Source organism: Pangasianodon hypophthalmus, chromosome 16, assembly GCF_027358585.1.
Source record: "Pangasianodon hypophthalmus isolate fPanHyp1 chromosome 16, fPanHyp1.pri, whole genome shotgun sequence".
In the NCBI taxonomy this organism is placed as follows: domain Eukaryota; kingdom Metazoa; phylum Chordata; class Actinopteri; order Siluriformes; family Pangasiidae; genus Pangasianodon; species Pangasianodon hypophthalmus.
Window position 1 is genome coordinate 2,961,929 of NC_069725.1, and position 22,177 is coordinate 2,984,105.

The 22,177-nt window shown below is 38.6% G+C and overlaps 1 protein-coding gene across 1 annotated transcript in view; it reads left to right on the forward strand.

Annotated features, from left to right (window-relative positions):
- LOC113545692 (cadherin-4) overlaps positions 1-22,177 on the forward strand; it is a 336,885-nt gene that overhangs the window by 154,559 nt on the left and 160,149 nt on the right. The window contains exon 3 of the mRNA XM_053240848.1: positions 3,631-3,654. Coding sequence (XP_053096823.1) covers positions 3,631-3,654 — 24 coding nt within the window. The remainder of the gene's footprint in view (positions 1-3,630; positions 3,655-22,177) is intronic.

A 22,177-nucleotide genomic window follows, 5' to 3' on the forward strand; every position in this document is an offset into this window, starting at 1 on the left:
TCGCGCTGCGCTCGAAATAGACTAGGCTCCTCTCCCGCAGTGAGAATACACACTCGCACCCTCGCAGTTGGCTCTGAGAGTCTGAGAGAATTATCGAGAGCTGTGTTTATTCCAATATTTTACTTAACTCACTATACGCACTCCTGTGTTCGGATTAAGCCAGTTTATTTACTTCCAGTCTTCCGTCAATCCGTTGAAGAAAATGTTATTTTACACTCTGTGTCCTGTAGGCTAGGTTTAAAATGGTCCTGGATTAAATTCCATTAAATCTCTCCTTACAAAGGTGAGCTGATACTGTAGCAACCATTCATGATACAGCATGCGGCTTACCGAGTTACTCCAGCTAGTTAGCTAGCAAACTTGAAGAAGGTGCATTTTTTATCTAATTAAAACGAGAAAAAAGAAAAGTTGGCGAGGGAACGATTGTTTATAGCCGCTATAAAGTAAGTCATAACTTGTTTTCCAGACAGAACATTAAATGTAACTATAAATGGATAAATTAAATTGATTTATCTCTCTCTCTATCACTCTCTTTTTATTGATCTCTCTGTCACTCATTGTTTTTCACACACACACACACACACATTTACTTATTCCTCTGACGCAGAGAACTGAAGAATACTGACACTGGAACATTGGAAGTGTGTGTGTGTGTGTGTGAGAGAGAGAGAGAGAGAGAGAGAAAGAGAGAGAGAGAGAGAGATCAGACCCCCTGCTGTTGTGTTCTTGCCAGGACACATCTGGCTATGTGCAAGTCGCTTGCTCTGTCGTTCTGATTACAGCATGGCCGCCTGGACAGGCACACACACACACGCACACACGCACACACACACACACACACACTCGGAATTATTCACCACGGTTAAAAGATGCAGATCAAGTAAATAGCTTTACAGCGATCTTTTTATCTCTCTCTCTCTCTCTCTCTCTCTCTCTCTCTCTCTCTCTCTCTCTGTCTGTCTGTCTTTCGCTCTGTCTGTCACTCTCATTCTCTCTATGTCTATGCTTCTCTCTCTCTCTGTCTCTCTGGTCTTCCCTCTGTTTTTTTCTCTCTGTCTCATTCTCTTCCTTTGTCTCTCTCTCTCTCTCAGTTCCACTCCCTCTCTGTCTCTTTATGTCACTCTCTCTATTTCTTTCTTTCTCTGTCTGTCTGTCTGTCTCAGCTTTTGTGTTGCTCTATTGCTCTTTTTGTTTTTCTCTCTCTCTCTCTCTTTCTCTCTCTCTCTCTCTCTCTCTCACACACACACACACACACACATAAAGTTTTATTATAGCTACTGTATATTAAGTTACTTTATGATAGTTACTATTCGGTTGATGTTTAATTAAGTGGGTATCGTATATCTGTCTATTCTAATCAATAAAGTTCATTTAAGAAGCTTCTCCAGTAAACAATGTATCACTTGTGTACACTTCATCAGTACTCTGCGTATGTGTGTGTGTGTCTGTGTGTGTGTGTGTGTGGGTAAGAGAGGGAGAGAGAGAGAGAGAGAGAGAGAGAAATAATGTCTGCATGTCTCTTTTTCTCATTATCTTAAAGAAGCAACGAAACGTATTATGTTACTTAATTCCCAGTGCACTGAAGCCAAATACCATGCATCCCTCTATTAATTATTCTATTCTTTTCTATTCTTTTCTATTTGCTAAGTTCTATTTGTTCTACTCCATTTCTTCTATTTGTTTAATTTTACTAGCCTATGCTATTTGTTCTATTTTGTTCTATACTTTACTGGTCTATTCTATTATGTTACCATCTATTCTATTTATTCTATTTGTCCTATTCTATTTCTGTGTGTGTGTGACAGCCTGAGACAACCTTCACATGGTGACATTTTGATATTTTCTATTATTCTTCTGAAAAGGACAGTCTTCCCTGAACTGAAATATGATTCTCTTTTATGTAAATCTCAATCACAAGTAAAGTTTTAGCATTTTAAAATCTACTTAGACCCAAACGTGAAAAGAAAGAACAATTTAACTGTGGTTCAGGAGAATCATGAACATTTTGACAGCCGGTAGAAGATCACAAACGGAAATGATTAGGCTTATGTCTGTTGTGCGGTGACATTTGCTATCCAGCAACTTGATCAAAGTGTGACGTTCACTGATTTCTGCATCATTTTGGTGAAATATATTTGTGATTTTTTTTTATGTCATATGCAGAAAAACAGAATTTTTGACAAAACCTGATTTATTATTATTTTTTGTTTTTGACTGTTTGTTTTCTGGTTGTTCAGCCACAGCATCATCCTATGGGTTTTCACAGACCACCACACATTGTTTGGGTGGTTGATCATTTTTAGGTGTAATATACACATTCAGATGCATTTATACACTCTCCCTCTCACACACACATGCACACAGAGAGAAATCTCTTTCCCTCACATGTTGGTGTGGGTGTATTCAATTCTTTCGTGTTGTGGATCTGAAGTCTGTTGGGAGTGCAATACAAACACAGACCAAGAAGCACTTGCCGTGAGAGTCAAAAGGTCATCCGGCATGCGCTAACATTTAATCCATTACAAAATCATCTCTTCTGAGTATCATCTCCATAATTTAACTGCAGCGCAGTGTCTATTTTGGTGAATCTCAGTTAAGGAGAGACTGTAGGAAATCTGGGCAGGTTTAAGACGTGATCTGGCGCTGAAACGCTAGCATTCACTCTGTCCCTCTCTCTTGTCCTCTCTCGCTCTCACTCCTTCATGACTTCTTGTTTTGGGCTTTGACCAAGCGTAAAATCACTCGAGGATGTCCAGGCAACGAGGAGATAGGCGTGTAATATATGATTTTATCCTATCTGGATGAGTTATTAAATAAGGATGAAGCCAGGGGGAGTATACAAACAGTGTCCTTGTAAAAAGGGTTTACAGCAACAATAATCCAGATTTACTGTATTTACACTCTCTCTCTCTCTCACACACACACACTCACTGTGTCTGTTTTTCTCTCTCATACACTTTATTCAGCGCTGTCATTTCTTGTTTGTGAAAAGTTTTGGCTCGTGTCAGCGCTGTTTTCACCTTGCCATTAAGAATTACCATTTAGAAACAGATTAATACGATGAAGAGAGTTTTTACCCTCCAAGTCATATCTCCTGTCATTTTATTTAAACTTAAGTAACTCTTAGGACTTCAACACGCTTCAGATTCCCCGCCGTGCTTTCTGACACGTGCTGAGCTGTGAATTTAGATTATTATGCCTTGGGTCCAGTCTTAGCTGTTCAGAAAACTAGCTAACACTTTTTTAAGGGAATTTAAGGGTCAGTAGTATGTGAAAATAGATTGTCTAAAAAGTCGTTTATTCATAAATTAAAAATAAAATTATTATTTCATTAGGAAAAGTGTTAATCTGACGCCTACATCCTACATTCTACAATATAAAACGCTCATTGAAATCGATATGTAGTTTTATACATAGTTTGATTACATATAAATAACTATAAACAGAGAAGTATGGCATGTAGTTCTATATATATATATATATTTATGAATAAAGCACCTCTTTTTTCATTAGCATTTATGTTTATTTTATTTATTAATTTGAGGAATAGCCTGCATTAATGTCAGCATCCATTACCTTTTGTTTTTTTTTTCTCTAACCTTTACCTCTTTTTTCTCTTCTCGTTTCTAGACACCTTGCTGTCATCAGGAGCAGGTAGGAACAAACCGTTGTGTATGTGTGATGCTGGGTGGGCAACAGGCTCATGTGTGTGTGTGTGTGTGTGTGTGTGTGTGGTGTGGTCATAATCAGCAGGCTGTATGCTGAGCATGTGTATAGTTTTATCACTGTAAATCTACTAATTTTATGCTGGATTTTTGAATAAATTCATTTCTTTCAAGCGTAAACAAATAGAATGGCATTTGGAAGAAGAATCTTTATGGCTTTGTAGTTACTGTACAAATAATGACTGTACTATCATTGTAAAAATTGAACAGTTTTGGTTAAACGAACTGACTTTTCATCAGTTGATGTTTATGAAATCGTTCCCATCAAGGGCAACTTTGTGCATGCGTGTTTTCAAAACTTATTTTTTATTTATTTTCAATGTTTGAAGTTGAGTGTTTTTTTTTATGAGATGTTCTTGAGGACCAGGGTGCAACACTTAACCATACAGAAGCATGTTACACAGGGCTACATAAAATGCATATACACAACAGTGGACGACAATAAATACACAGGACAATAAATGTACAGGACAATTTTAATGAATGCCTCTTGCAGCAAAATGTTAAATGAGACAAAGTAACTTTACTGAAGGTTCTGCTGAACTTCACTTTTACTCATTGCTTCTATTCCTGATGTATTGCTGCATGTCGGGATATCTTCTTATGCTACTGAGTGCTCTTAAAGTGACAGTACAACATTACAACGATAAATACTAAAAAAATAATAATAATCTCCATCTTATAGAAAATAAATGGCATCATTTTTGACACTGACCTTGACATTAAAAGATCTGGAGATTGTTATTCATCCTAGAACAAGAGAAAGCATCTTCACTTCACTGCCTACCAGTCAAATATGAGTTGAAGTTTTGTTTTTAAATCTTTACACAGCATGGTGCCAAGATATATCTCTGACCTCCTCTGCACACATTCAGCCTCAAGAGGCTCTAACCAGCTGCTATAAACTATTCTGCAGTCTTCAATCAAGTTTAAAATTGACCTGGCTTTTAAATACAAAAAGCAGTGCAGATTGAAGTGTGCTGCCAAACAGCTAACAAAATCTAATAAACAAACACAGCAGAATAAGTGTACATTTGCATTACTATTGATAATAATAATGTAATAATGGGAGTAGAGCAGTAGCTAATAATCTGAATCATGTCAGATGATGTTCATGCCAGTTTATTCATCTGTGTACTGGGAGTGTAACAAAGAACACATAAGTCCACCCTGGGAGAAAAGCAGAAGACAACTGAAAAAGAGGCTTTCAGGACAGAACAGCTGTTAGACAAAGCTGGGTTTTAGCAATTTTGGGCCCCATCAGATGGAAGGAATCAGTACAGATTGAAGGGATTTCTTTGTACTTGGTGAGCATCTGCTAAAAGTATCCACAGTTCAGTGATTGAGTACAGGCAAGTCACAAAGTCTGAGTCCATTACCAAGAACTGTTTTTTACTTCAACAGTTCTCAAATTCCTGAAATTCTACCATTCTTCATATGTGTGTATAAGTCTAAATTAGTGTTTTTATTGGCTGAAAGCATTATATACACATACCACATAGAGGGCCATGGTCATGAAGACATGCAACATGTTTTGCCAGTAGTACTCTTTCATCAAAGGAGCTCTTGAACAGCCCAAAAAATTGATTTGTTTCAGTTTTAAACATTTTACGATGCGGGACAAGGAGGGAGGGTTGTGAAAGGGAGGTGGAGGACTGTCAGGAAGAATGAGGGAGTACTGTTAGTTAGGATTGTGAGAAAGGATGATGAGGCAGGATAAGGAGAGAATGACTGTTAAGGAGTATCAAGGTAGTCCAAGGAGGATACTGAGTTGTAAAGGGAGTACAGTTAGGGAGGACTGTTGGGGATGAAGTGAGGATTTGGAACTTGAGGGAGTATGATGAAGGGAGGACTGTTAGGAAAGGTCCTAAGTAAGCGATATTTGGAAACAGGATGTCAGTGGAGGATAATGAGGGAAGGTGATAAGAGAAGAGAGGACAGTAAATGAGGATGCCTAAGAACAATTATAAGGTAGAATTGTTAAGGAGGTCTGAAAGGTCTGCAAATGGGTTTGAGAGAGGATGGTTGGGGAGGATGGTATAGGAAGATCATTATGGAGGATTGTCCATAACAGTCTTTAGGATGGATGATGAAAGAGCATCATTAGTGTGGATTGTAAGAGAGGATCGTGAGCCATAATTTTTGGGGACGATCTTAAGAGTTGATGGTGAAGGACAGTCATTACGGAGGATGGTGAGAGAATAACCTCAGGGAGGACTGTAATGATGATCTTTAGGGTTAATAGTGTAGGAGCATCACTTAGGTGGATGGTGAAAGAAGATCCTAAGGGAGGATTGTAAGGGATGATCTTTAGGGGTGAGGGTACAGGAGGATCATTAGAGTGGATTGTCATGGAGAATCGCAACGATGCAAGGGAAGATCATCAGGGAGGATTTTTACGAAGGCTGGTAGAGGAAGATCATTAAGGTAGATGGTGAAAGAGGATTGTTTGGGTGGTGAGGGAGGATCTTTAGGGTAGATGGTGAAGAAGGATCATCTGGAAGGACTTGGGAGGGTAATGAGAGAAGATCAACAGGGGGAAATGTAAGGGGGATCTTTGCAGTTGATAGTGAATGAACATCATTAGAGTGAAGGGTGAATGAGAATCATTAGGGTGGGTGGTGAAAGAATATCATCAGAAAGGACTGTAAAGGAGGATCTTTAAGGTTGATGGTAAAGGAGAATCATTAGGGTGGATTGTCACTGAGGATTATAAGTGAGGAAGCAAGGGAGATTCTTTAGGGGTGATGGTAAAGGAAGATCGTTAAAGTGAAAAAAAGGGTAAATTGTGAAGGAGGATTGTTGGGGTGGTGAGGGAGAACCTCTGGGGTACATGGTGAAAGAAGATTGTTTAGGTTTAAGAGAGTCTATCTGGATGAGTAGGTTTAAGAGAGTCTTTAGCGTATATAGTTAAGAAAGATAATTTGGGTATTGTGGGAGGATCCTTAGGGTAAAAGGTGAAGGAGGATCATTTATTTGGTGAGGGAAGACCTTTTGGGTAGAATGTGAAGGATTTTTGGGGCGGTGAGGGAGAATCTTTGGGGTAGATGGTGACAGAGGATCATTAGGATGGTGAGAGAAGATCTTTAGGGTAGATGGTAAAGGAGGATTGTTTGGGTGGTGAGGGAGGATCGTTAGGGCAAATGGTAAAGAAGGATTGTTTGGGTGGTGAGGTTGGATTGATTGGTTGTTGAGGGAGGATCTTTAATAAGAGACGAAAGAGGGGAAATATTACGAGTAACATTTGTTAGGTATGATTTTTTTTCTAATACTGTATCCTCAGGATGGACGGTGAGGGTCCTAATAATTTCAATGGAGTGCTCTGCCACATTTACATGTAATGTCAAAATTTCAGCAAAGTATTATGCAAGACAGACAGAAGACCCTTAATTTTCCATACCATCAAAAATATGCTGACCAGCAATGAACAGAAAGAAATGGTGCATGCAGCATGTGGTAACAAAACCTGCGTATGGACACACATGAATAAAGAGGGTCGTAAAGACGGATGGTGAGGGCATCAGGAAAGATCATAAAGGAAAATCATTAGGATTGATAATGAAGGAATATCATCAGAGAGATTTGTTAGGGAGGCTCTTTAGGGTAGGTGGTGATAGAGGATCATTGAATTAATGGTGAAGGAAGATCATCAGGAAGGGATGTTACAAAGGATTGTGAGGAGAGGGGGTGTCTTTAGGGTTGGTGATGAGATAGGACTGCTAGGGTGGATAGTGAAGGGGGATCATCAGGAGGGATTGTTAGGTTGAATCTTTAGGGTTGCTGGTGAAGGAGAATCATTAGGGAGGATGGTGATGGATGAGTGGGCGTTGCGAGTCAAAGCTCACTTATACCAGTGTGCTAATGGCCAGCAGCCCACAGCAGACCACTTTCAGCCTCTTAACATCCTGAAATTTAGAGCTGTTTTTCCTCTCATCTTCCTAAAAACCATGTATCTGTTTATTTATTTTAATTATTTATTTATATGTTTGTTTTATTCGTTAATTAACGGTTAAGTGGCATTTGCAGCATTTTGAGTTTGTAGAGTGACTTTGCACTGACCTTTTTCTCATTAGCTATACAGCATTAGCTAATGGACAGTCTCATTCTCCATTTTCGTTGAGATGGGAAGTTGTTTTGATGAAAAAAAAACAACCTCCTGAGTGTTTACTCTTCATTTGAGGTGACTTTAGCAGTAGCCGAGAAAAGGTGGATGGTATTAAATCTTGAAACTTTGCATTGAAAGTAAAGTCAAATGTGAATTGTTAAAGTAAATCTTAAACCCTTACGTTTTAACGTTTTTTAAAAGTAGCATGATAGGTTACTGTCGGAAGTGTGTGTGTGTGTGTTGTGTTTCTTGTCCTTCTCTAAGGGAATTAGCGGTTTTATCTGTAATTCAGAGGTCATATCTGATCCTGTGACTCTTCTCCCCCTCGAAAGCGTAGTTAAGCACTCGTCCTGTCAATTAGTCCGACTGAGAATCGATTCATCACTACAGCCATTCATTGATCCTGTGACTCATTAATACGCTTTGTAAAGGCTCCGGGTGTTTAACCACACTCGTTAAGCTATCCAATCTGACAAATTCACACTCTCGTTCTCTCTTTTTTTTTTTTGAGCAATAGCCACACTTTCACTATAATTTTCCACAGAGTGGCACAAAAAGTCAGGGGATAAGGGGGCAGCCCTGGTGTGATGTGATTTTGTTTAGCGATCAGCTAGTGTTAGCTAAAAGGGACAGCCTTGGTCTTGTTTCCTATTGACTCATTCACGTACATAAAATCTGAGCAAAGTGAAATTACTGGCTACTGGAAGAGAATCCCGCTGTTGTCTTCCCGCATTCACTCCCATTCAATTCAATTGGCTTTGTTGCCAGACTAATTTTATTCATGTTCAGACTGACCGCTCTGTAACTCTCTTTTCTTTTTCTTTCTTTCCATCTATCTCTTGCTCATTTTCATTCTCTTGCACTTCTTCCTTTTCTTCCTTGCTGTTTCTGAATCTTGGTCAATTTTTTTTGTCTTTCTCTCGTCCACCTCATCTCTTTTTTCCCATCAATATGCCTCCATTTCTCTATCTTAGTCAATTTATTTGTCCATTTCTTTCACTTTTTTCCATTTGTCTGACTGTCTCACTGTTGATGTCACCTTCCCACTTTTCTTTTCCCTCACTTACATTCTATCAGTCCATCTCTTTGCCTTTCTCTCTCTCTCTCTCTCTTGCTCTCTCCCACTTATCACTCATTCTGCCTTGCTATGTCTATTTACCTTATTGCATTTTCCTATTTTCTCTTTCTTGTTAATCTTTCTCTTTGTTCCATCAATATGCCTCCATCTCTCTATCCAACTTTCTCTCTATTTCTGTTTTTCTCACCTTCCCCAGTCTTCCTTCTCTTATGTCCATCTTTCTCCTCTCTCTCTCTCTCTCTCTCTCTCTCTCTCTCTCTCTCTTTCAGTCTTCCCTATCTTCCCTATCCCACTTTTCTATTTTCTATCAGTCTCTCTCACACTCTATCTTTTATTTACTTAATTATCTAATCTAAATATTTTTCCTTTTTTTGTCTGTCTCTTGTCTATCACTTTCTTATTTTCTCCATCTATCCATCTCTCTGTAATTACCTCTCTTCGTCTCTTTCATCTGTCCAACCATTTCTCTTTTTCTGTCTCAGATCCTGTCTCTTTTTCTGTCTTATTCTCCAACTGTCTTTATCCTTTTTAACGTCACTTAGACAATTTATCTGTCCATCTCTCCATGTTTGTTCTTGCTACATATTTGCCACTTATTTTTGTCCTACTCTTGGCTATCTTTTTTTTAATTCTTTTTTCTCCACTTCTATAACTCCCACTCTGCTTCTGTATTTCTCTCTCCCAATCTTTTTTCCATGTTGAAGTTTTCTCTATTTCTCTATCCTTCTATCTCTTTATTTATTAATTCACTGTCACTTTGTTCACATCACTGTTGTGATGGTTACTGTCTGTCTGTCTATCATGCTATCATTTATTCTGTTTACGTCTGTTTATTTTTAATTCAGTTCCCCACAGATTTATCAATGGCATTTGCAAAAGCATTTAAGTTTTTAAGTTATGTTTTCACTATGTGTGATTGAATATTAAACATATTTATTCTCTCTCTCTCTCTCTCTCTCTCTCTCTCTTCACCCATCTAATTCTCCTTATCATCCAAACCCACAAACACACTTCATTGATCATTCAAATATGGCAACATGGCTTCAGATCTGCAGACATCTGAGGCTCAACTAATGACAGCTCGATTTCTGAAGATTTATCTTGTGGAGTGTTTTTTTCCCCTTTTTGACAGGAAGTAATAGAGCTGTGGAAGGAATTAAAAAAGAAGTAAACAGCTGATTATTACTACATGAGAGCAGTCTGTGTGATGGACGTGAGGGACGACATTTCTCTTTCTGTTGTCGTCCACATGGGATTGACACTTGTGTACTGTTAATGACATCACACACAAACAGCCTTTAGTCTCCTTTAGCAACTTTTAGCAACTTTTAGCAACTTTATTTCAAATACAGCAAATTTAGCAATTGCCTGAGCAGATGTTAGCGACTGTCCTGAAGTCCCTACGGCTCTCCAGATCACATCACAGCTGCTGGTTATGTGAGTTGAGAGAGCAGGTTTGCTCAACTCACCACCAGTGTGTAAAGCCTGACTGAGTTGCACTTGAGCGAGCTGATGACTAAACCCTGATCACCATTGTTTCCAGGGGCCAATCTCTGATCACCCAACACCTATTCACTGATTAGGTTTGTTCCCAGTTACCATTCACTGATCAGCATTGTTCGCCATGACCGATCTCTAATCACCATTCTTCCTAACAATTAATCACTGATTAGGCTTGTTCCCAATTACCTTTCACTGATCACCATTGTTTCCAATGGCCAAGCACTGACCACCATTGCTCTCAGGAAACAATCACTGATCATCATTGTTTACAACGACCAATCACTGATCACAATTGTTCCCAATTACCTTTCACTGATCAGCTTTGTTCCCAATGACTAATCACTGATCACTGTTGCTCTCAGGAAATAATCACTGATCACCATTGTTCCCAACAACCAATCACTGATCACCATTGCTCTCAGAAAACAACCACTGATCATCATTGTTCCCAACAACCAATCACAGATCAGCATTGTTCCCAGTGATTAATCACTGATCACCATTGTTCCCCATGACCAATCACTGATCATCATTGTTCACAACGACCAATCACTGATCATCATTGTTCATAGTGACTAATCACTGATCAGCATTTTTCCCAGTCACTAATCACTGATCCCCACTGTTCCCAATAATTCTTCCCTAGGACCAAACGCTGACTGGTATTGTTCTCAGTGCCAATCACTGATCACCACTGTTCCCAACAACCAATCACTGATCTCCATTTTCCCAACAACCAATCAATGATCACCATTGTTCCCCATGATCAATCACTGAGCACCATTGTTATACCAAACTATATTCTATTTCATTCTTAGACTCTTCCTTCTTCACGTAACAAGTTTTGATATGCAAATGAGTCTATGGCATCATCTGTTGACTTCTAGCAACTCTTTGAGCATGTTTTATTTACTTTTCTCCAAGAAGAGTTGGCTACACTGTCCCAGAACAATATTTGAAGTAAGTAGAAAGGTTGCTAGTTTGTTTTATCCGAATGCTGGGAGAGCATTTGGCCATGTTAATTCATGCACACATTCACAGATGTGCATATTCATGCTGAAGGAAAGCAATGAGAAAAGACTTTCCCCTCCACCAAGCCGACAGTCACGCCAATTAAACAAACGTCTCGCTTCTACAGTCTTTCCCTCCTCCTCCTGGAATGCAAAAAAACTTGCAAAAGTGTCGCCACGGAAACGGCAGATGGGTAGATAGGTCTTCATTCCTCCACAAAAGAGGAGGAAGGAGGGAAAAAATAAACAACAAAGTGGCAAGGTTTCTGCAGGGAAAAGCATCTTCCCATCTCAAACGGAGGCAGCCAGAGATGGAACGTTTGTTTGTTTGTCTTCTTTCTCAACTTCTCATGCTAATCTGTGAGAAATCAACTGAGATGAAGCTGCCGTCATGTCTGAAACCAAGCAGCAGAAAAGACAAAGGAAGAACAACAGTGAAAATGCTAACAAGAGCAAATATTCAAAAATGGAAATGCTAGCAAATTTGACACCCTTCTAACCTTTACTAAAAAAAAAACAGGTTATTTTGTTTGTTTGTCTTCTTTCTTAACTTCCCATGCTAATCCTCAAGATAAGCTGAAGGTGCCATCGTGTCTGAAACCAAGCAACAGTAAAAATATTTTTAAAAAACAACCAAAAAAATACTACTGCTACTCCCTTTTGGAAAGCCATTAACTTGCTTACCCACTTCTAAAGATTCTTCATATTATGTTTCTTTCTTTGTCTAATCTGTGAGAAGTTGCCCATGATCAAGATCAAGACGAAAATGCTAATGTTACTAATAGCAAATACTCACTAGTGGAAAGTAGTTAGCAAACTGACACCCTGCTAACCCGTAAAAATTCAGTTGACGCTTGGGCACGCGATCATTTCTGAGAGAAGTACTTCAAATCTTCTTTCTGCTATGCTATCCAAGGCCTTGCTATTTCTATCTTTGAGTACATCTTTTAGCCTAACAGCACACACCATTTGATGATAAACCTCCCCCACTGTCTAACACCACACTCCCAACGTGTTTGCACAGCGAGATGGATGTTGACCTTCAGCGCTGGATCAGAGTCAGATTTCTTCTCCAAACTTCAAATCGTCAAAAGCTAAACAGAGAAAAAGTGCTGGCTGGAGGCCGTGCTGTACAAGGCTAGCGCTTCTTTGATGAAAATGATGAAATACCGCCGAGCCAAGAGGGTCAGTTAGATCTGAAACAAGCTTCACCCTGATCCTTTGCCAGTTGTATAAATATACAAAATTTGCCCATGTTCTTGGTTTGGATAAACATTGCAGAGGAACGGGAACAATAGAGCGAGAGAGCAAAGTGCCTTCGCTTCTTCATCGCCTGCAGCCATAATTGATTCTACTACCATGGACTTTTACGTTCACCCAGAGAGACAGAGATGGAGGAGTGGAACGACAGCCAAGGTAAACACACAAAACACAGAGAAAGAAGGAAAGAAAGAAAAAGAGGCAAGCGCCAGACTAAACACAGCCACCCAGTGAGGTTCACTGACCCGCTCCAATGAGCTACTGTACTCCAGGGGAACTTTGACCTCCAAATAGAGGGATGCGTTACTGGAACTCAAAGACACAACGAGAGGAGTAAAACTCTCAGCCAAAATTTTTAATGCCATGAGTGAAAAGTTTAGAGTACAAAACAGATGTCAGTCACAGAGAAGAGCTAGCCGAAGGCATTTCTCTAATTCTTTTACAACCGAGGTCAGCGTTTCCCACCCACGTTTATCCCCTGTCCATACAGTTCGCCCACTCACACTTTGGCATGTTCTCTATTTCTTTTTCCACAATATTTATTCTTTTAAATGAGAGGTGCCTCGTGGTAGGCCGCAATCGACACTGATGTCAATACGTGTCAATCAAAGAGGAATTTAAAGGGAGGTCACGTTCATTTTTGAACATCTACAAACCGCTAAAGGCTGCTTTTTAGCTCCGTCTTTCACCAGTGTCCATGTCGTTCATCAGCACACACTCAGGCTTGTTCTCCATCTTTTTTTTTCTACAGCTGTTATTTTGTCTTCTGCTTCTTATTACAGGAACATTTTGTAGCCAGGGACACCTTTTACTTTAAAATGAATTCCAATGACCCCACTCAGTACTGATGTTTTTGATGAATATTTTACTATTCAAAAATTAGGTTCATTATGTAAATGTGTGCAATAGTATTTAGGCTAATTATATTAGAGCCATTAGGAGACATTAGGTCCAATTATTTATACATTATTTACAGGCGACTATGAGAGAAGTTAGTCCTGGTTATCACTTATGTTACCCCCCTATGCTTCAGGGACCCCTCATTAAGACTCACTGTCCTATCACAACAAAATGCAGCATCTCTTGCAGAAACTTGCTAAAATATAATTTTAAAAAAAGGGGGAAAAAAGCCCCAATTGAAACATTCTGCTACTCGCTGGTCAGGTCATACTGTAAACAGGTGAGAATAACTAGCTAGCAATAACTGGCTAACAGCTAGCAGTCATGGATAGCTCAAGCTAAGAGATGTAGTAGGTGAAATGAAATCGTTTGGCAAACGTTGACTTACATTTCAGCTAGACTCAGAGGCCCGAAAGGATTATTAGAGTCGAATTCCTTCCAGACATTAGCTTTTAACCATCAATAATTTATGCTAGTTCTTTTTTACCATTAAGCCATAAGACAAGCTAGATAGATTCTCTGAAAAATTATAAGGAGAACTTGAGCCAAAAGGCTCATTAGCACCGGCTAACCGTGCTCCAAAATGCTGATGATGGACTAGCTTTGATGTTAAGGACCACAGAAGCAGAGCTGGAAAAGTACTGACATTCTTTACTGAAGTAGAAGTGCAATTACTCATGCAAATAAATCCACCAGTAGAAGCTGAAGTGCATATTTTTAAACAAAATTTACAATGTAACTATGAAAGAAAAAGTACAAGAAAGATTCAAAAGAAAAAGACGTCTGATTAGAGTTACTGGTGGTAAATTTGTGTCTGATCTGTGGAATGTTGGAAAACATTAGCTAAGGCTAATAACAGTACATAGCTTTATCCCTAATCTCTCAAATGTCAGCTTGCATGATAATCACTCTCACCATACAAGCTAGCTGAATGCTAATAGCTAGCCACAATCCAAAATACAAAGTGTACATAGCAGCAGATCAATTACGGTGATGTGTATTAGCTCTCATTCTCGCCGTCACATCTGTTAAAGTTTAGATTTGTAAGGAATTTATGGTGTATGTTGCTCAGAAGACACCACATATATGTGATTATAGAGACGTTTAGTGATGTGGTATTTGAAAATTTCTGTTTTTTGTTTTGAAATGTCATAAAACTGAAACGTATTAGGTAAAGAGAGGGATAATGGAAAGGATTAGCTCCTAAAATCAAGCACAAGAGCTTTTTTTTCTCACTCATCATTTTCCAGTGACTTTAAAGTCATATTAATGAGAAATCCAGCATAGAATAGTGGAGACATTGGCGCAAACGCTGGACTCAGGGTCCTAGAATGCAACGCAGAACGACGCCTTGAGTTACAGCAGAGACTCGGCTCGGCTAGTTAGTGATCTTTGAGAAAAACTGCGGTATTAGCATGAAAGTTGACGCTGCTCTGTTTGAGCAGATGAAGATGTGAGAGATAAAGCGCCGCTGCATTGCTCTCTTTAGATAGAGATGAAGCGAGGGATAAGTCTCACTGCACAACTATCAGCACAGCATTCTGGGTAATGTAGGAAACCGCCAAGTCAAAGTAGACCAACTGTTAATGAACGAAGTTTAAGTTCATCACAAAATAAATCTTGGATGCCGTTGATTAATATGCACATCTTCCAGTGTGTGTTTTTTTTTTTTTTTTTTTTTTGAGACGATTTGAATCATGTCCTCTGCTAAAGTCTCAACGATCATCTGTCTTTTCATGGTTTTCTCCGAGCTAATGTCACTCTTGAACCCACTTTTGTTTGTGTAAAGCTACTTTGAGACAATGACCTTTGTAAAAAAGCGCTATACAAATAAAAATGAATTGAATTGAATAAATGGAGACACTTATTTAGCATTTAGGGAAGGAGTCTCCAGTGTTAAAGTTGTAATATTAAGTTTTCTGACATGGGGGGCAGAAGAATTTATCTGGGTTTTCAGTAACATGACATTTTTGCATTTTTTATTCTTCAAGAGAGGGAATGACTGTTTATAGCTGCTATAACGTAAGTGAGAACAGGAACTAACTTGTTTCACTGATATTAAATGACATAATTTCACATTACAAAGCATGGAAACGAATCACCAGTAATGCTGTTTCATTTCCTATAACCATCATGTTTAATGTCTTCCTTATCTCTCTCTGTCTCTCTCTCTCTCTCACACACACTTTACATAGCACCAAGAACCATTGTGAGTGTAGCGATAGCATATATAACACAGACTTAGTAGAGATTTTTCTTTTGAAATGTAGCAAAAGTGAAAAGTATTAGTTGAAAGAAAATCTCAAATAATGAAAGACATTGAAAGAAATACAGAAAGTAATTGTACAGCAGCGACGCTATTACAATGATGGCCTCTGGTAATGTTTCAATGATCGTTTTTCTTTTCATGGTCTTCTCTGAGCGTTCAAGATTGTCAGTTTTGCTATCAAGTAGTTATAGTTTGGGCCAGAATGGAGCCCATAAATGTCTTCTTCAAGCGAGGCTAACTCTCTCTGATGCCACACTGGCTCTCTCTCCCACTCGCGCCTTCTCTCTGGAGCTCTCCATCGCTTTATTTCATCCACAAGGCTGACAGGTCTGTCTGAGAGAGAGAGATCGAGAGAGAGAGAGAGAGAGAGAGAGAGAGCTGAGAAGAGTGTGGTGTGTTTTTGCAAAAGCTGGCGCCCAACTGGGCTTTTTTTCATTCCCACCTGAGTGAAGGAATCTGCATCTGTCCTCCAGCCCAATGCTCAGGAGAGCGCCATCGCTCCTCCACGGCATCTGTTTGAGGGACGGATATCTCAAACATCGCCGATGTTCCCCGGGGTACGGAATGACTTTCAGAGAGAAATGAATAGGACTTCAGGAAGCGAGGGACTTTCAGACGACCTTTGTTTTTCCTCATTCTGCCACTCGAGCGTGTGAGATGAATGAATGGTTATAAATGGATGTTAGCGTCCAGGTGTGGGCTTTGATGAAGGAGTTCATCGGTTTCCCCCACAGTGAAGATCCACACCTGAGATTTGTACCATTCTCTTTATTCCTGTGAACGTGAAACCTTGCCTTTGGGGCATTGGAGCTGTTTACTGTTTGCGCTTCTCTGTCTATATTCAAACTTTCATCAACGATATGCAAATCAGTTCGGTGATAAATGAGGCCTTCCAAGTAATTTCTCGCCAAATATGCATGTTCGCACACAAGCGCTCACATTATAAACACACATAAGGTACGCTGTGTATCGAGAGCGCTATCATACGGGATGTCTGCTTGGGCAGAAATGGAAAAACAAAACAAAAAAAAAAATTCCATGAATATTAATGACAAAACCAGCCATATGTGAAAACAAGCTAATCACAAAGCGTTTCCCAAACACCGAGCCACGCTAGCACCACTTTGAGGAACAAAGACAGATAAAGGGAAGAGAAAATGAAAAAAGAAATAGAAAGAAGGGGGAAGATCAGAGAGAAGTCGCAGAGAACGAAAATAAGGGGAAAAAACGCCGTGGAGGTTATTTTCATGGCTCCCCAAGTCGAACGGTATCAAACGGAGAAGGATCCGGGGTGTCACTCACAGCTCTCGCTGGGAATCAGTCACGGAGCGGGGAGATTACGGGGAAAATATCTTCTGCAGATGAACTTCACTGAGGGGAGAAATCCAGCCACGAGGGAGTCGGATTTACTCATCCTGTCCCCTGATGCGCCCTCAGAAGGGAGGAGTATCATACTCCGTTTTCTTTTTCATTTCTGCTTTCACCTGTGCAACATATATGTAAGGCAGAAGTTACTGAACTTTCACAGCAATTCTAACAAGATATAAAATATATATTTTTTAAAATAACAGTTTACACAGTTTACACATTACAGTGAAGAGTTTTGGTTATCAGCATATATAACTGTTCTCCCTTACATTATAGCAGCTATAAACAATCGTTCTCTCCATTACTTTTTGTTCTCTCTCTCTCTCTCTCTCTCTCTCTCTCTCTCTCACACACACACACACACACATGTTACTGAGAAACCGTAAACTCCTCTGTTCTAAAGATGTCAGAGAACTTAAAGTAGTTAAAGAACTTAAAGAACTTAGAGCTTTACCTCTGACACTGGAAACTCCTTCCATCTCCTTTACAGAAAACTTCACTATATCAACAATTACACACATTTTTTATTGTTTATGTTGAGCATCCGCTGTACAAGCCTGTTAATTTAGAAACGATAACGTATTAGAACGAACACATTAATATAAACATGGGATTTGCTGTCAGAGCTGCTGTTATAGAAAATAATCAACACCTTCTGACCAATAAATAAATAACCTTCTGACCAATCAGAACGGTCCTTTAAGGGTTGGATGTTTGGATTATTAAGGGTTCTACTCGGAAACACTTTCTGATTGGGAAACACCCAAAGAGGATTTTCTAAGAGTGTAGCATGTCCACATTTTCGCATATTACTATAAATATCTGTGTGTGTGTGTTAACGTGTATTTTCCCAGCCGCCTACTTCCTGTTCAGTGAGAGAAAGAGATGTCTCCTTGTCCTGTGTTCATTATGACTAACAGATTAAGTTGCGAGGATGTTTTTTTCTCGCTGTGATTGCGTAGGTGGATGTGTACACTAATTATTCATCAGACTACAGGCGAAGATATTTGTGTGCGTCTACAGAGAACACAGGAGGAAGTGTGTAAAGAGTGTAACGTTGTTGTATGACACGTCTCCCTCGAGCTCAGCTGTCGGCACACCTCCAAATCTCTGTCGCCATCGGGGGGATTCATCAAGGCCTGGCAACCCGGTTTTTATTTTCCCTTGGTTTTTGTTCCTGAAAGGAATGCATAGTGAGGTAAGAAAATGTAAAGAAAGTGCTGACCACGCAGATGTGCGGACCTGGCCGGGTACAGTCCCTCTCTCCTGGAGGATTATGGGATGTTTCCTCTTACCTTTTGATCCTGCAGATGTGAGTGGTCATGTGACCTCAGCCGCTGCATTTATCACCTGGAAATCTGAGCCGTTGTTTAAAAAAGCGTAACTGACTGATGAGAGATTTGAAACAATTCATTAATTAGACATCATTAATATCTGAGTATAAATCTTAGTTATGAATCATTTGGAAACCAATGGGGCAGAAGGAAAAGATTTAAATACACACGAATACACATTCAGGCCTCCAGACTACCCCAGCAGTGTGTGTGTGTGTGTGTGTGTGTGTGTGTGTGTGTGTGTGAGAGAGTGAGTGAGTGAGTAAGTGAGTGAGAGAGAGAGAGCAGTCTCTTATAAACATGAGACGTGTGAGACAGTGTGTGTGACACAGTGTGTGTGACACAGTGTGTGTGAGACAGAGTGTGTGTGTGTGTGTGTGTGAGAGCGAGAGAGAGAGACAGTGTGTGTCCGGCAGTAAAGACCTCCATCATGGCTCGTATTTAATTCTCCAGCTTCACACAGATGAAGCAGAACTCCACAGCCCGGCCCTTAAATGGCGCTATTAATATAAGTTAAACTTTTAACGCCTATTTTTTACCATTTTTTTCGACTTGGTTAATGCAAATGGATTCATGAGCCTCAGAGGTCTTGTTCCATAAAAAGATTGAGGAGTAAATTATTGATGCTCCACCACTTCGTTTAATCCGCGAATGCGCGCTCGGAGGAAAGAACTAGCCCAAAGGTCCATTATTAGACGGAAACTGTGAACATTAAGTACAAGAAAGTTCTTTCTTTTCGGCTGTTTCTAATTCAGCACGGCTCAACACAGCCTTCCTCATGTGACTGGTCAAAAGTAGAAAAATATATACATTTAAAAGTTGTAAAGAATTTTATTTTCAGCTAAACATTTTTGGAAAAAAGTGAATTATCTTGTAAAATAAACTGAAGTAATTTCAAATCAGAAGTCATTTCTTATTTTTATGAGTGATTCAGTGTGTTTTATTTACTTCAGTACATGGTTTAGGAAGCTACTGTTTAAGCAGTAACTAGTGTCCTCTAATCTGACATATTAAATCTCCCAAAACTTCAACTAATGCCTAAAATTCAGATACCGCAGCAATATTAAAAAAAAAAAAAAAAAATTAAACGTATTCTTTTTTTGCAGCTTTTAATTAACATTTTAAATAAATTGATCTGTCTTTATTCTTGTGGCTGTTTTTTTTTTTTTTGTATTTCATTTGGTATAAATCAAATTTTCTATTATTGTCCTCGTTTTTTTCTTTTTTGTTCATTTTATCCTTTTTCATATTCTGCATTAAGGTGTGTTTGCAAAATAAAACCTGCTTTATTAAAAAAAAAAATAAAAAAAATAAGAACAGACAGTGAACGCTGTTGTAAATGAATCTCTCTTAATGTTGTTCCTTTTTCTTAAACACACAGTATCTTTAAAAAATACAGAGAAATAAAAAATGTAGCTCATCCAGAACCTTTAGCTTTAATTTTTAAAGTAAACAAATTAATAAAGAATAAAATTAAAAAATAAAGAAAGAAAGAACAAACCCTTCAATAAGAATAAAAGTAAAGCTGTGTAAACAAACACCCTATAGTTATCATCTAAATAAACAAAACAAACAAATGTACTTTGTTTCAAACAAACATATAAATAAATAACTGAATGATTGTATAGATTAACAAACAAACAATCAATCAATCAAACAAATAAATAAGGGTTGCCTTTTGTGTTGAGAACAACTAAATAACTAAATAAATGTATTTCGTTTCAACTACACAAAAATAAATAAATGATTAAACAAACAAATGAACAAGCAAACTAGTCCAGGGTTATGTTTAGTGTTTGAAACCTCAAACAGTCAGAAATTATTAGATTTTCTTTTTTGTTCTAATATTTAATTTGTTAAAAATGTCCTTATACTATTTTTTTAGACCTTATTCCAAAACCGAGACAAACTGAAACCTGATTGTGATTCACCTGCAGCTAATTATTTCGTGATATGTCCTGATTGGACGTGTCCCTGATCTATTTTCTGTCCCACTCACACTCAGCTCCCCAAATCCTTAGTGTCAATTAGGAGAAAAGACAACGTGCTGTAGAAGAGAAACAGGAAATACACAGTGGTTAATAACACATGGTCTACTGGAGAGGAAGAAAGGTAATAAATGGATGAACAGGGTTTAGTTAGCTAACATGTTCCAGCATGATCATCCAGTCTCATGCTTTAGCTGCCTGGAAACGCTGAGGTTAAACACACTGGAATACAGACACAGCCGTAGAAATATCCCCAAAACGTGCATAAATACATACTTGATCCTTTACCGTGTATATAATATCATAGTAAAACATGTCTGTTTATTATAACAGGGAGAAGATCTTGCAAGCTAGAAAGTAAAACAAGTTATGAAATGGTATGTTTGTTAATAACATCAAACATTCTGAAATCTGATTGGTCAGAGAAAGTGTTGATTTGTTTTCTATATCAGCAGCTCTGACAGTCGTGTAGCTGCAAATCACATGTTTATATTAATGCGCTCATTCTAATACGTTATCGTTTCTATAGTAACAGCTCATTCTCAGGTGTGGTACTGTGGTGCTGTGACACCGTTACCACCCCGAAGTGGATTATTTTCAGATAACAGCACGGTTTAGAGTCTGTTATTCCTCTTATACAATAGCGATTTGCCAATGCTTACGATATTTAATTTATCAATAAACAAAAAGTCTTGGATATTAATGGTTTATCGTTCGGTTTAATGTTGTGGAACGTTCGCAAGACAAGTTCCTGTTCCTCTTCTCACTTACGTTATCAACGAGCAACAGTCTTTCCCTTACCAGCATCTCTCTCTCTCTCTCTCTCTCTCTCTCTCTAAAAAACACAGCTTTTCATTTTACTGAACAACTGCTGGGAAACTTTTCAAAGCACCTTAAACTCCTTCCATAAATGTTAAATAAACGTCTCCTAACAAAAAACTTCACCTCACTAACATTTTTTTAAAATCTGTTTATTATTACTCTTGTGGTTATACTAAAATAACGGACAGCTTCTGACCAATCCGATTAGAGAACGCTCTGTGGTATAAATAACATTAAAACACAAATCCAAATCCAACAACACAATGCAGGAGAGCTGCAACAAGTGTGTGTGTGTGTGCACTAATAATAGTAGATGTAATTAAAGTGGAATACAGAAAGTTTCCAGAGAAACAGGACATTTCAGGGAAAAAAGTCCATCATTAAGTGCTTCTGAGGCTGGAGATGTTGAAATCAGTTGATATTAATATAATATATTTTATTCGTACATTCTACAGTAAATTGCTTATGCACCTGACTAAATATATGCCTTTTCTTCCAAAATTATTCATTTGTTTATGAAGTCGTTTGGTTTTTCTTGTATTTATTGTATCAGTATAAATCTATATACAGTATGTGTATAATAATCATGTGTATTATGATATGAGTTTGTATTATGATATGAGTAAAGGTTCGAGTAATTTTTTGTGGCTTTGTTATAATCACATGTACAATATAATAACAGAGCAGTGCAGTGAGTGACACATTGAGGCCATATTTACGGTAAAATAAAGCCTTTCCTGCAGGCCAGCACTTTTCCACACACAGAGCGACGCTGATTTCAGTTTTGACTTCAGCGCTTTTGGAGTTTATGACAT